Source organism: Candoia aspera, chromosome 12, assembly GCF_035149785.1.
Source record: "Candoia aspera isolate rCanAsp1 chromosome 12, rCanAsp1.hap2, whole genome shotgun sequence".
Classification (NCBI taxonomy): Eukaryota; Metazoa; Chordata; class Lepidosauria; order Squamata; family Boidae; genus Candoia; species Candoia aspera.
In genome coordinates, this window is record NC_086164.1 from 1,172,429 (window position 1) to 1,186,652 (window position 14,224).

Below are 14,224 nucleotides of genomic sequence, written 5' to 3' on the forward strand. Positions count from 1 at the left end.
GCACTCCATTTCTCTTTCAAATGCATGTTTTCATGCCCTGGCTCACCCCCACAGCACAGGTGTGGAGAGCTCCAATCATTCAGAACCTGTGCATGCTGATCACCAGCACAGCTCCAAGACCCTAATTCTACTGTTACGACATGTTAATAACTGCTCTGCTATCACGTTCATTAGCTGGGCTTAGCACTGACATGCCGGCAAACCAAGAGTTATAGTCTCAGAGCAGTCCTGTTCACTGCAGGAGGAAATGGGAAAGGAAGTGTAGTTTTGCACTTTCCAAAGTCGCCAATCCGTTTTCTTCCAGATGAGGTCCTAGAGTGGAGGTGGGGAACACCAATGGCAAGTACCAGTTGTCAATGATTTTTGACAATGATTGTTCATCATTTTTTTAAATACTAAAGTTACTTAAAGTAACATTTTGGCAAACAGCCCAGCAGATTATTTAGCTTGAAAACAAAAATATCCCACCTAACTCTGTGCAAAAGGCTGAATTTGTCCGCCATGGGTGAAGAGGCAGATGCCATTTCCAAAATCTGACATTTTAATTATAAAGTATAATTGTTCCGAATGCAGATAATGCCAGAAAGCTTCTGGGGTGTGAAAGGAGCTTAAGCAGCTAAATTACAGCTTTGTGCATTAAGTTCAAGGTTGCCTCTTTCTGTTTGAGGAAACGGTAAATCCAGGCTGGATTTTCCCTGTCTCGATCACTTTCAGTCAACACAAGGGGGTGGGAAGGATGGAGAGAAGAGAAACATTTCTAATCAATATCCAGAGGAGAAGCTGTGTTAGTTTGTTGTAGCAAAACACAAAGCGTCTTGTGGCACTGCAGGCATCTTAATGTCATGAAACATTTATTAGCCTTTAAGACACTGCTACTTTTTTAATATATATATATTAATCACAGGTGTTGTAGAAAAGCCACTGAAGCTTCAGCATTAATTTTTCTCCTTCCTGGTTTATCTGCCATGGGCAAAAGCAGCAAGATCTTCAGTAAGGATACGGTATATTGCCCAGGCTGACAATCAAAACTGGAGCCTAACAAGCAGCACTGTTGACTTGTCATTTGCACCATGCTCAGCTGTGAAATTGAAAGCATGTATTCATTCACATACAAGAAGGAATGCGTCTTTCCTGGTTGCTCAGGTTCAAAGTCAGATTTGTTTTTGGTGTACACAGGCAAATAACCCCAGTACAAACTCTAAGAAAACCCAGAGAGAAGCTTCTCTATTTCTTTATTGTAAAAAGAAGCAGGTGAGGTTGTGTGGCCCAACGCAACTTTGCTCTATCATCCTAAGCCACAATCTTGGCTTATTGTGATGTGAGAAACAGCTGGAAGGATTAAAAGGCAAAAGGATGATACAGAGGAAGGATAGCAAGCAGCGATTACGACGTGAAGTCTACATAGCAGAATTATTTAGGACATTGCATCTGTCACTCTGGACTTATATTCTGGAAATGGGACAAGGGAAATGTGACCTCCTTAAATCTCCAGGGCACCTTGCAACCTTTTCACCATCATCAACTATGCCGTCTGTTTGGATTGCCCACCCAGTGGAAGAGAGAAGGCACTCTTCTGGAGGCACTCAGTCTCTTGGCTTCGAACCATGGGCTTCCTCCTTCTATCCCCAATGCTACAGAGTTGTTGACAGGCACATTGTCTGAGCTGAGATGCCGTAACAGTTGTTCTCAACCAGCTTGCGCACCTCTTAAAGACGACATCCAGGTATCTACAGCATCTTCCGTGACATTAACCACCTACCACCAGTTTCAGTGGGGACTGGGGAATTCTGGGATTTGAACTCCACACATCTTCAAAGTGCCAAGGTTGAGAAACCCTAAGCTAAAGCATCTTCTACACAAAGGTCCTCTAATTGCAGTTATTCCCATTCTGAATGCTACCGCATACTGTAAGCGGGTCACTCTTCCATGGCCGAGAGGTTATTATAGTTAGCCCTGGATGCGGAAGCTAGGTTACTAATCAGGAAGAAGTGCTCGGAATTCGGCTCAACAGGCCTGGCATCACGGCACAAGGTATTTCTTTAATGTTCTCTTTAGAGGTCCCTCTACGGATCTTTGGCGGGCCTCTTTTCCTCCGCAGAAGTCCTAAGGACAGAAATCAAGAAGTGCCTGGTCTGGATGGCAAAGGCAACAGGTACGATTGTTGATTTAACAGCTGCTAACGCACATTCCACCAGAGTGCTTCAGCATCTGCCCAACGGAAGAACGCTTCAAGACTTTCAGCCTCGCAACCGCCATACAAGGCGCAGAGGAGAGAGCAGCCTGACTGCTGTTCCTCTGGCCCAGCGCTTGGTCCTGGCCTTTCTCCCAACGAAAAGCCAATGAAAAACCTCCCAAGTTTTATATCCAAGCCATGCAGCGACATCACTCACCACTTCATTCCAACAACTCTTCAACCCCTGGCAGTGGCTCTGCTCTGATCTGTGTGCCTTAAGGAGACGCTGCCTGCAACACTGATTTTCTCCTCTCTGTAATTATCAGCATCAGAAGTCAGGAAGCCACATTCTATTCCATCTGAACAAATGAACACACGGAACAGGAACCTCCTGCACAATAGGTCTGCCTGCATAATAACTGGCAGCTCAAGCGTTTGCATTCCGCAAGACAACATGTTTAAGATTTTATTTAAAAAAATACATTCAAGGAATGCCTTGGATGAGCTTCTTCATGGACAGCTACTCCAGGTGAGCCCTTCTCAGCATTCATTATTATTAGATTTTATATTCCACCTTTCCATCTGACAGAACTCTCAAGGTGGTAACAAAAATAAGTAAACTTTGAAAATATACCCTTCAGTAATAAAGTCATTATTAACCCAGATGACCATGCCAAAGATATGTACTGGCACGTTTTCTGACAGTAGGTTAAGATTAGAAATGAAACAGACTGAAGAACCGAGGCCAAGGAAGTACATTTCACAGCTTGGGAGCAGAACGGAAATCTTTGTGTCTCCTGTCACCCAAGCCTCTCTGCTTATTATTAATTATGCCACAGATTTACAGATAGAAAAAAATCAGGAACGAATTTTACTTCAAGTTAAGCAAGGCCTGATGATATATGGTTTTAGGTCAAGCTTGACTCCTGGGAACTTCAGGGACAGTCCAGGAGGCCCGACTTCCAATTTGTTCAGAAGACCAGAACAGATCAGCCAGATGCTGCAATTGCTGAGGCCGAAGATGCCTGCGCTCATAATGGGCAAGCAAACCTACCTGTAATTATGCAAACCCTAATCTAATTTTTCACCTGACATTCTGATGTTAAACAGAGCAAACCAGGAATCCACCACAGCCCTGAGCATTCACTGACAGAAGAGCTGCTGCACCCCTGCATTTAGAATGAGAAAGCTACCTGCTAAGTTTTTTGCCATCTTGTAAAGTCACTTTTGAGGAACAGAAAAACAAGAGGATGGATTTAACATAATTTACATTTCTGAAGGACAGCCTGATCCAACTTATATAAAACTACAATTTTGCTAAAGCTTAGGCTTGCATAATATAACAGTCTAATAAATGGTATTTCTGAATATTAAAAGCCACTGTGCAAATTTATTTGTGTAGCACACAGTGCTCAACCTTCCCTCGTTCAGCTCAAAGACACTTTACCAATTGCTACATTTCAATGTCCAGCACCCAGTCTACATCTAGCCACAATATTCATCTACTTTAGAGGAAATTGCCACTGATGGCAGCAACCTCCACCAACTGTTACTTGCATCTTTGGGCTAATCTGCAATTATCCACTATAATGACACCCCCTCCTGCAATTCCTGATGCTCTCTGCCAAGACCTGCCTCCACCCTCCTCCCTTGCATCCCAAACTGCGCCAGGAACTTCCCCTCTACCTGCTCACACACAAACAGCCCACCCGTGGCGTAATTTACCACCTTCTAACCCAACCCACCCCTTGCCTGCACCTGGCAGTGGAGGGAAATGCTCCCCCCTGCTCTGGTCTGCTCCCCCTTCTCCCCGTCCCCACCAGGCCATCCCAACCTGCCCCCAACACAGCCTCCAACGCCACCCCTGTGGGCACCCCCCAGCAGCCTTCGGGCAGGAGCACCCTATTAACTGCCAAGTAAATGAAGCCAAGCCCCCACCCTGAGCCCGCTTGCAGCCACTGCCCCCTTCACCCCCATCCCTGCAACAATCCCCGACCAGCCCCTCTCCTCCCCGGGTGATCTGTGCCAAGCAGCCCCGTTTGCACCCCCGGAGGTCAACCAAGGCAAGCGAAGCAAGGGGCCCTCCGCCCCCCCCCCCCAGCGGGGAGCAGAGCCGCGGCCTATACAGCAGGAGAATGTCAGGCAGGGGATGATCGGGCCCGGCAGGCAGGCAGGGCCTAAGGGGTCCGACTGGGGATGATGGAGTTAGAGGGCAGAAAGTAAGGCAGCGGCGAGGCTGATGGGGCCAGGGGCGACCCTTCTGGGGAGCAGGGGAGGGGGTGGGACCCGGGCAGCAGGGCACAGGGGTCAGAGCCGGGATGCCGGAGGGCACGGCGTTAGTCAGTAGGCGGGGATGATGGGGCCTGGAGACAAGGCCTAAGGGGTCAGACTGGGGATGATGGGCGTTGGTGAGCCGAGCAGCAGCTGGGGAGGATGGGTCCTGGGGCGACCCTTCCGGAGAGGGGGGGCGGGCACAGGGTCGGACCGGGGCGGGCAGCGGGTAAGGCCGCGGGCGAGGGGGCCGGGGCTGCCGGGGCGAGGGGCCGCGGGCGCCGCGCACCATGGGCCCAGCTCACCGGCCTGCGTGGTGTCGCTGAGGTCGTAGGCGGCGGCGGCCGAGAACTCGCGCAGCTTCCTGCCGCTGAGGCAGAGCAGGCCGGAGCTGCCCGCCTCCTCCAGCGTCTTCTCCAGGCTGCGGCCCGGCGAGGGGGCGGCGGCGGCGGCGGCGGCGGAGGCCGCGGCGCCGCCGGTGGAGAGCCCCGCGCCGCCCCCGCCGCCGGCCGCGCCCCAGGCCGCGTAGGGCAGCGTCAGGTGGGCCGGCAGCCCCAGGCCGGGGCCGGCGCCGGCGCCGGGGCCGAGGAAGGCCGGGCCGGGCTCGGCGCAGGGCGGCGGCGGCGGGGGGGGCGGCGGCGGCTGGGGCGGGGCGGGCGGGGGGCCGGGCGGCGGCAGCGACGACGAGGACGCGGGACCGCCGCCGTCGCCGCCCCCCCCGCCGCCGTCGCCGCCGTCGCTGCTGGCCGTGGGACCGCCGCCTTGCCCGGCCGCCATCGCCGCCGCCGCCCCGCCACAATGCTCGCGGCGGCCGGCTCTGCGCAGGCGCGGCGGCGGGCGCGCCCCGCGCGCAGGCGCGATCCCAGGCCCCGCCCCGCGGCCACGGCCACGGCGGGGCGGGGCGGGGCTGCAGGTGATGGGTGGGCGGCGCTCGCGGCTGGAGGGGATCCCGGCAGCAGTTCCGCCCCGTGCGAGGAGCCTGCTGTGGGCGGCGCGAGGGCGCTTTCAGCCCCCCCCGCGTCTCACCTCTCCTTTCCTTTTCAAGCCCCCCGAATTTCATGCGCGCTTTGAACAAATGCTAAGTGGCCGTCTGGGTCCTTGCAGCCCAGGTCTGACGGCCCTAGCAGGTCTTCAGGGTGAGAATGCCACGGCGAATGGTGAGTGCCTCATCTTTGCTGGTGCCCTGGGTTCACACACTGCACTAAACCAGGGCTTCTTCAACTTGGAGTGGGGACCCACTGGGGCTCCCAAGCCATTTGGGGGAGGACCGTAGAATCTGCCTTTCAGGTCAGACCTGGCCCAAGGCTAGGGGACTTGTGGGTCTGTTTCAGCAAAAGCACTAGAAAGACAAATTCAGCCCTTCGACAAATTGGCCTTGGGGTTAGAGTGGCAACAAGCACCTTGGATCGACATCGGCCCGTCAGTGCAAGTGCGTCTGCATTACAACTACCTTTTTTCCTTTTTTTTGTAAATCGCCATTACCTCTTGGCAATCGCCTCTATATGTTCTCGATTTTACTGATGATGATGGTGATCATCATCATCATCATCTCCCCCTTGGCGGTGTGGAGGTGTGTGCATTGTACTAATATGCTTCCACAACCCCACATCCCATAGGACATTCCTTGATGCATCAGAAGAAGGGAAGAGGAGAAAGCCCAGAACCATACAGCAAAGAGATGGAGCAACAGCTGTCCAAGCTGGTTAAGAAGTACCGCAAAGTAAGGGCGTTCATGAGGGAGCTGGAGAAAAAATATGAAGAAACTGCTTATGAATTCCTACAGGTAGGCTGGTCAGGAGGCTCCAGAAAGCGGGAAGTGTCTTAAACAGTGTTTCCCAACCTTGGCCACTTGAAGATGGGTGGACTTCAACTCCCAGAATTCCCCAGCCAGCATGGCTGGCTGAGGAATTCTGGGAGTTGAAGTCCACCCATCTTCAAGTGGCCAAGGTTGAGAAACGCTGCTGTGAAAAGTGAAGGCAGTGAGATGAAGCGGTGGTCATTCAACAGGTGCAGCCTGTTGCCAAGAGGAGGCATTTGAAGGCAGTGAAGATTTGGCCATATTCAACATGCAAAGGTTTTTTGAGTCTTGGATGGCTTTTCCCTGGAGGGTGGGGTAGAGAGGTCTGGGAGTCCCCAATTAAAAGGAACTTTTCCTGCATCTCTGCTCACCGCATTTGAATAAAGCAAGCCTCCTCCGCATTAGCAAGTTCGCCTAGTAAGATGCTCAATTCCTGAAGTACAGGGAAAAAAGGGCCACATTTCTGGGATCCAAATTAATGAGGTTCAGGAACGAGCAATTGTCTGCCTGGGTTGTCAAAGGGAGAGAGCTGGGCCTGCCTCCGTCAGCCCTTTGGCTCCTCTCTATTGAGAGGCAATTCCGTTTCAGGCCTAAACTGAACAACGTATCCGGACAAGAAGGAAGGATTCTGAGCCTTTGGTGCCTGCTTTTGGCCAAAGGGAAGAAGACCCTTGCTTGCTCTTGGTGCTTTTCATTAAGCCCCTTTTACAGTCCTCGTGTTTTTTTTCCTGTCTTTCATTCCAGGATATCAAAGCGGTCATGGCCAGGCAGTGAGTTTTCCCTGCACGAAGCCTCCTTCGTTGCCATATTAGGTAACTGTGCTACACACTGAAATTAAACATGAGGAAATGGACTCGTTGAGCTGGACCCAAACACATTAAAAGGATGTGGGCTACATCCAGTAATTGTTGATGATGGCTAATCCCTGATTAGAATTTAGGGTCTATATTTCCTGCTGGAGCTCAGTAGGACTGCTTTTTAGAACACTTTGTATGTGCAATCAATAACAAATTAGTCCTTGTGACAGACGTGTGTAGCAGGCTGCAATTGTTATCACAGGCAGTAATGAGGTGATTGGCATATTGCACATCTTGTAGGTGACCATCTGGATTAAACGGCTTTATTTTTACTAAGTCTTCTTGCCTAAGGTATAATGTCGGACTTCATTTGCTGAGTTTAGCTGCAGAGGTTTGTAAATGATGGGCATGACTTAAGTCATACCTCTCCTAATCCTATAGCAAACAACTACCGCGATTTAGTGCAATGTATGAGAATCATACATTGAGAGCCCATTTGGTGTAGTGGTGAAGGCACCAGACTAGAAGCCGGGAGTTCTAGTCCCACCTTAAGACATAAAGCCAGCAGGGTGACCCTGGGCCATTCCCTCTCTCTCAGCCCTAGGAAGGCGGCTGGGAGGGGTCCGGAGGGGCTGGAGATTGGGGCGGGCGGAGAGAAGGGGGCTTCCCCTCTGGCTGCTCGAGGGTGGGCGGGGCCGTAATTTGGAAGGCGCGAGTAATAAAGGCGGCGGCCGTTTCTTTCTCTGCGGGCGGTGCTTTCTTCCAAGCGAAGGACATGTGGGGCCACCGGCCAGGCCCGCCCTGCCGGAGTTGCCCCTTTCGGGGAGGGGAGCGGGGCTGCTGCTGCTGCTTCTCTAACCCGGGGGCCCCAGTTCCGCGAGCCGCGGCGCCTGCCTGCCTGCGGCGGACGAGCCGAGCGGCTGGGTCCCCGCGCCCCCCGCGAGCTGCCGGTGGGTTCGTTCCTGAACTTCGCGGGCGTCCTGGGCTCTGCTCCTCAGGAGGGCGGCAGGGAGCCCTGGGGACCCTCGGTAGCAACACCCGGGAGTCGAAGGGGGCCCCGGGCTTCGCCCAGAGCGGGGCGCACCTTGGCCCGCTGTTCTCGGGGCTGGACTCCTCCGAGAAGGGGAAATTAATGAAAGGGGGAGAAGAGGCGTTCGCTTCCCTCGAGCGGCTTCGGAGGGGAGGCCGGGGAGGGACCCCTCCGTCCGCGGTTGCTTGGCTCGGCTGTGCGCTCTCCGGCCCGGGACCAGGAGGCTCCGGGCCGCGCTGCGCCCGCCCGGCTGCTGGCGACCCCCGGGGGCGGGGCGGGGCGGGGCTGGGATACCCGACGGCTGTCCGGGCCTGCCCTCCTTCCGCGTCCGTCCCCAGAGCCATGGATGTGCCAAGCGCCGGGGAGCAGGAGCCGGGCGCCGGCGCCCCCCGCGAGAACATCGATCTGTCCCTGGGTGAGGACTTCCGCCCCCGGGGGGAGGGTCGGGGGCTGCGTTTCGGGGGGCGCCGACTGCCTTCTCGCTGGGGGACCGGATAAGGAGGGGGGGCAGCCGCAGCTGAGACACCTTTCGACTGCCCTTCAGCCGCCCTGTGGGAGGCAGCATGGTGCAGGGGGGTGGGGGGGTCAAGGAAAGTTGTTTTCGCGGTGCTCCGGAACCCCAGAGCGGCCCTTTCCCTTCCCACGCTGTTCACTCCGGCCGAAGCCACCCATCCCCCGAAAACAGACACTTCGACCCCGTCAGCGGTTGGTCTCCCCCTTCACTTTTCTGCCCCTTCTTCTAGACCGCCCCCCACCCGCAGGCCTGTCCCGCGCTGCGGTCTCCCCCCTCCCCCCTCCCGCTCGCGCTTCCAAGCTCCAACGGCCAGAAATAGAGCCGGCGCCCTGCCAGCGCCTCTGCGGAGCGGGATGAGCCGCGCGGCCAGGCATTTCCCTGGCACGGGATCCGCCGGGCACGCCCGCGCCCTCCGTGAAGTCAGCCGGCTGGAAATACGCCCCCTCCCCCCCCGGCGGCCCGGCGACTGCCGGAGCTGGTCTGGGGGTGGGAAAACAGGGCGGTGGCGAAGCGCGTCCATCTCGTTCCAGGAGCGTCGCCTGGGGAGGGTTAGCGCTCCCTGCCGCTCCTAGTTCGATGGGGCAAGGAATCGCGCCGGGTCCGCCCTCCCTTCGCACAACCGCTTGAAATACTTGGGGCGCGATGCCCCTGGTCTTGGCTCCTGCTTCTGGTAAGCGTCCTGTCCACTGAAACGTGAGGATTTTTGTTTTTGAGGCAGGGGTGCAGTAAGTGACCCCTTGGAACCTGCATTTGCCTAGTTGTTGTTGTTGTTGAGCTGCCTTGCACGTGCCCTGGAGAATGTGGTGTCTCTGTGCCCTCTTCAGATGACATCATCAAGCGTAACCAGAAGGGGCAGAAGCAGCTGAAGAACAGGAACCGGTGGAGGCAGCCACTGAAGAACAGGAGCCCTGCCCCGGGCAACAGGAGGCCCCGATTCCCAAGCTGGGTCCCGCCAGCCCTGCCAGGTGGGCGGAGGGGACTGGCGAGGGAGAGCGCCGGGTGCCTGTGCCGCTGCTCTTTGGAGAGAGGCCTCCCCAATCTGGTGCCCTCCTGGGGAAGGGCCGAAGGAGGTGGCGTATCAGTCCCGAATTGCTGGCGATGGACATCCCCTTCTGGAGCAGAGTGGGGACTGGGGAGCAGCACCAGGAGTGGGCCATTGTACCCAGTCTTGGTCTGGGGGCTCCCCTTGGGACTGGATTCAGCGAAGCTCCGGGTGGCTTTGCATGTATGAACGCCCTTGGAAGGCCTCAGACTGGGGAAAACCATCTCATTTGAAAAACTGGCCTGCAGATGGAAGCCCTTTGTTGTATTAAAAAGAGGACAAAGTCTCGGGGCCTCCAGCAATTTCTGCCAAAGGGTGGGGACGACAGGATCAGGGGCCAAACGCTGTGGATTAATACAACTAGGGGTGGGTGGCAGAGAATTTGTATTCTACCCCAGGACCCTCAATCAAAAGATGGCATTTATTTAGGATCTAGTAGATTTCCCAGAGGATTTAGGAAGCCACAATGGACCCAGAAGCCTTTCTGGAGTGGGACGAGTGGCCCAGGGCCCAGAGCAGCTGGGCAGATGCAGGGCAGGAGCCCCCTCAACCGGGCAGCCTTTGCCCAGCAGGTAGGAGCAGGGCACCCCTTCCCCGCCTCCAAGGGGCTGTGGGTTGTTGAAACCCAGCCCTGCCGAGACCAGAGCAGGGAAGGTGGTGAGCTGCTGTGCCTGCTTTCCAGGATGAGGCGGGGAAAGCTGCCCCGGGCAGGAACTGCGATGCAGCCCCCGCTGGTCCCCCGCCAGAAGCGCCGGCAAGAGCTGAAGCCTTCAAAGCTGCAGGGCCGCCTCTGCCATTTCGGAGGTTGGTTGGTTTAAACGCGGGGCGCCTGGTCATGTCTGAGCTTCCAGTTGGTTTCCCAACGAGGCTTCGGTGTCCGGGCGAGGGGGTGGGGAGAGGGTGAATTTGAGGCCACGGTGGGAGGCCGAAGGAGCGTGTCAGCGTGCCTCCAAATCTTGGGAACATTCTGCAACTTTGTACACGCCTCACTTCAGATTACAGAGTGTTTCTCAACCTTGGCCAGCTGGGGAGTTCTGGAAGTTGAAGTCCACCCATCTGAAAGTGGCCAAGGTTGAGAAACACTGGATTACAGACTTGGGAACAGCACCTATGGCTGCATTTATTAATTTATTAATAAATTTATTAATTGGAGGCCCTTTTTTTCCTGCCCACAACAGGCCCTTCCAATTAAACCGAAGACCGGCTTTCCTCCACAGCCAGTCCAGGTTCAGCTTCAACAAACGGGTCAGTTTTCTCTCCCCCCCCCTGCCCCCCCCACGCCCCCACCACCTTTGCCTCCTTTTCTACTAAGGGTGGCAGATTCACCAGATAAAGAAGAATTTATGGCCTCTCTCTCTGGTTTCAGTCAGTCTAAAAATCCATACAGCAGTTAGTGAAACAGCGTACAATTAACCACATTTAGTATTTTTCCATCCGCATGCTTCCTTGTCCTCCACTCCTTGCAATAATCCTGAAAAGCTGATCTTCGTTATCTACCCATTTTAAAGAAGAGTTGTTGAGGCAGAGCAGTCTGCCTGGGGTTACCTGCTGAATAATTTTTTTCTCCTCTGCTGGAGACACACAGACAGTTGTGGATGAGGTCAAAATTCTATTTGCTTAATGTTGTTTTAGAAATGCTGATCCGTATGGCCTGACGGGGCAATTGCCTGCTCTTCGTCTTCAATCATTGCTGCCTCACGGTAGACTGAACATGGAGGGCCCATTCCTCAATACATTTGTCTGATTTGTTTTAAGTAATAGAAGCTGGTGGTTCTGGAAAACATTACCCCCTCCGGTGCCAAGGAAGCTTCCTGCTTTAGCCTCCTTGTTGGTAGCCAACCATCCCCTCCTCTAAGCATTTTGCTTTCGCTTTTACGCTTGTCATTCCTGTTCCTCCAACAGCAAATCAAGTCCAAAATGGAGGGGAAACTTTTGAGGATGAGAAGGTAAATAGCAAAGAAGACACCTTTTTCTTCAGGAAAGACGAGAGACTGTCTTAACTGAAAAGTGACTGGCTTTGCTGTTCTGGCAGGTGGCAATCGCAGCCCAGTTCTGGGGCCGTCCTGACCGTCTCTGTGTCTAACCCCCAGGCCAGGCACTCCAAGGGGTAAGCGGTCTGGCTTCCCGACAGCCTCCGTCTCCTCCTTGGGCACCTGAATTTCTGGGTACCGGACTGTGAGCTCTTTGATCCGCAGGAGGGAATTTTCATGCAGAAGCAACAGTCTCACCAAAGGTGTTCTGCGACACATGCAGACCAGGATTTTGGACTTTTGAAAATACTCATTTGCTTTGACCCCACCGGGCAACCCCTCGGTGTGTCAGCAGGTGGAAAAAGAGCCAAAAGGATGGCTTGGTTTGGCTTTTGAAAGGCCAGAATAATCAGCAGATGGGCCGGCCTGCTCTTTCACATACCTGTAGCCCAGCATTTCTCAACCTTGGCAACTTGAAGACGTGTTGAAGTCCACATGTCTTCAAGTTGCCAAGGTTGAGAAACCTTGCTGTAGCCTGTTAACAACTTGACATGGCCAGAAGGTGGGATAAATCTCCCTCTTTTCCAGTGGCTGTGTTTGACAGGTAGGACTTCAAGGTCTCAGCCCCTCTCATGGAAGCAAATGCCCTCGCCTCTTTTGTGAGGTTTCCAGATGTGCATTTAAAAAAAAATGGTAGGAGAAATGCCTTTTGAGCATGTGGTAGCTGGGAAAGGGGAATCCTGCGTCAGACCTACAAGAAAGATTCAGGTGACCTCTTGGCAGATTGGAGCAGCGGGGGAAGTGGGCTACACCCACTTTCCTTCCCTTCTGGAGCTTTTCCATTTTGTGGGTGTTTCACAGGCCGGGACCCAGGCGCCCCTTCCCGAGAAGGAGAAACAGCCAGACCCCACAGCCCCACCGCCAGCCAAGAGGAGTGCCTCTAAGATTCAACTTCCGTGCTATGGCTAACCAGGTAGAGAACTCTCCCAGGCCAGGGATGATCCCCTGGTGACCCCTCAAGACATCTATGGAGCTGGGCCCTGGAATGAAAGGAGAGAATGAGTTGCCCCTAGATGTTTTTCCAGCTGAGGTTAAAATCCAAATCTACAAGCCCAGACCAGGCAGCTTTGTGAAGAAGGGACTGGGTATGACAGATGGTCCTGAGAATTCAAACCAGGGTTCTCCACCTGGGGCCTCCCCAGCATGGCTATGCTTGCTAAGGATTCTGGGAGTTGAAGTCCCAGAGGAAGGACTTCAGGATGGGGATGGTTGGATGATGCTCATTCCCATTCAGGGAGGGACCCTACGTGGGCTCCCCCAGGACATCTGGCTCATGTCCAGGAGAGTTTCCTGTTAGCTTCTTCCTAGACATGCAACTTGGTGCCCATTGTGTCTTTCTTCTTTAGACCAGCGTGACCCTGAACGAGCGATTCTCTGGGCTGAGGCACAAATGCCATTTCGTGGCAGGACACGTCACAAGCCGGATGGTCACTCTGCCGTAACCCTCTCCCTTGGGTGGAATCAGGCCAAAGCAGGAAAGGGGTCAGCCCTCAAAGGCCACCAATTGTCTGAGCCTGCCTTTCACCAACTGCAGCTTGGGAGGAGTTTTCTCAGTGGAGATTGTGACCTCCAGAGGTCTTGCTTTCACCTGAGCAGTGTCTGAGTTTTAGACTGACTAAGCCATTCTCAGGAGGCACCTGCCGAGAAAGATCTGCAGCTCTTGGTCTTCCCTGGGAGAAGGCTTTGTCCTCAGCATTTGGTATCTACATCTCTGCCTCTTCACTGCCTCATGTGGCTGGGAAGGAAAGAGCAAGTCCATTGTTACCAGCCAGGGCCACCGTTGTGAGTCAACTGAACCTGGAATTAATACTTCTCTTTGTTTATTTCTTTGGCCTGAAAAGCACTTTTACAGACCTGGGGTGGGGCAGTGACATCACCTCTGTCATGCAATCATTGTGTGTCATGTTCGCCGTTTCAATGTCTTTGATGCATCGTAACGTTTCGCATGTCATTAATTGGATGCGTGTTTCATCTTTCTCGGGAGGATGGGAACGGTTATCTTTTGGCTTTGCTTTGGAATGTATTTGTATTATCTACTGCGCTCAAGGTTACTTTCCCGGCATGATGTAAATTGTGCAATTTATGTAATTCACATCCTTGGGGTGATGAAGTCATGATGTCTGACATCATCACTGTGTCTACTGGATGCATAATTTATTTGGAGGATTGTGTCAAGCTCTAGCAAATGGAATAAAGCTACTTTAGAACCTGAACGAGTGGGATAATTCTTTGCAACATAATTGAGGGGCACCCTCATAAAGCTGGCTTGCCTTGTACTGCACCCTTAGCCAGCTTGCTAATCCTGGAGGGGCCCCAGAAGCGACTTGAGTCCACATTGCTTAAAAAAATTGGGTCTACTGTATGAGAAGTGGTTTGTGAAAAATAATAATATTAACAATATAGTGTAGTAACAGTTCAAGCTTCAGAGCCCCTAAAATGTAGGTCCGCCACTGCGTCCAGGACTTCCTCCTACATCAGTGCGTCTAGTCCCCAAAGGGCCCCTTTCAGATCCTTCCTTTCTGCTTTCCTTTGATCATAACCAAGCTTGTCCCTAGATAGGACATCAGAG

General features: G+C 53.8%; 1 protein-coding gene across 1 annotated transcript; it reads left to right on the forward strand.

The window, feature by feature from the left end:
* Positions 1-8,183: 8,183 nt before the first annotated feature.
* Positions 8,184-13,868, forward strand: LOC134504395 (UAP56-interacting factor-like). The gene is made up of 9 exons (XM_063313584.1): positions 8,184-8,484; positions 9,408-9,548; positions 10,055-10,197; positions 10,308-10,429; positions 10,804-10,870; positions 11,528-11,571; positions 11,658-11,732; positions 12,457-12,568; positions 13,002-13,868. The coding sequence occupies exons 1-9, from the start codon at positions 8,412-8,414 to the stop codon at positions 13,095-13,097; spliced, it is 873 nt and encodes a 290-aa protein (XP_063169654.1). The 5' UTR covers positions 8,184-8,411; the 3' UTR covers positions 13,098-13,868.
* The last annotated feature ends 356 nt before the right edge of the window (positions 13,869-14,224 follow it).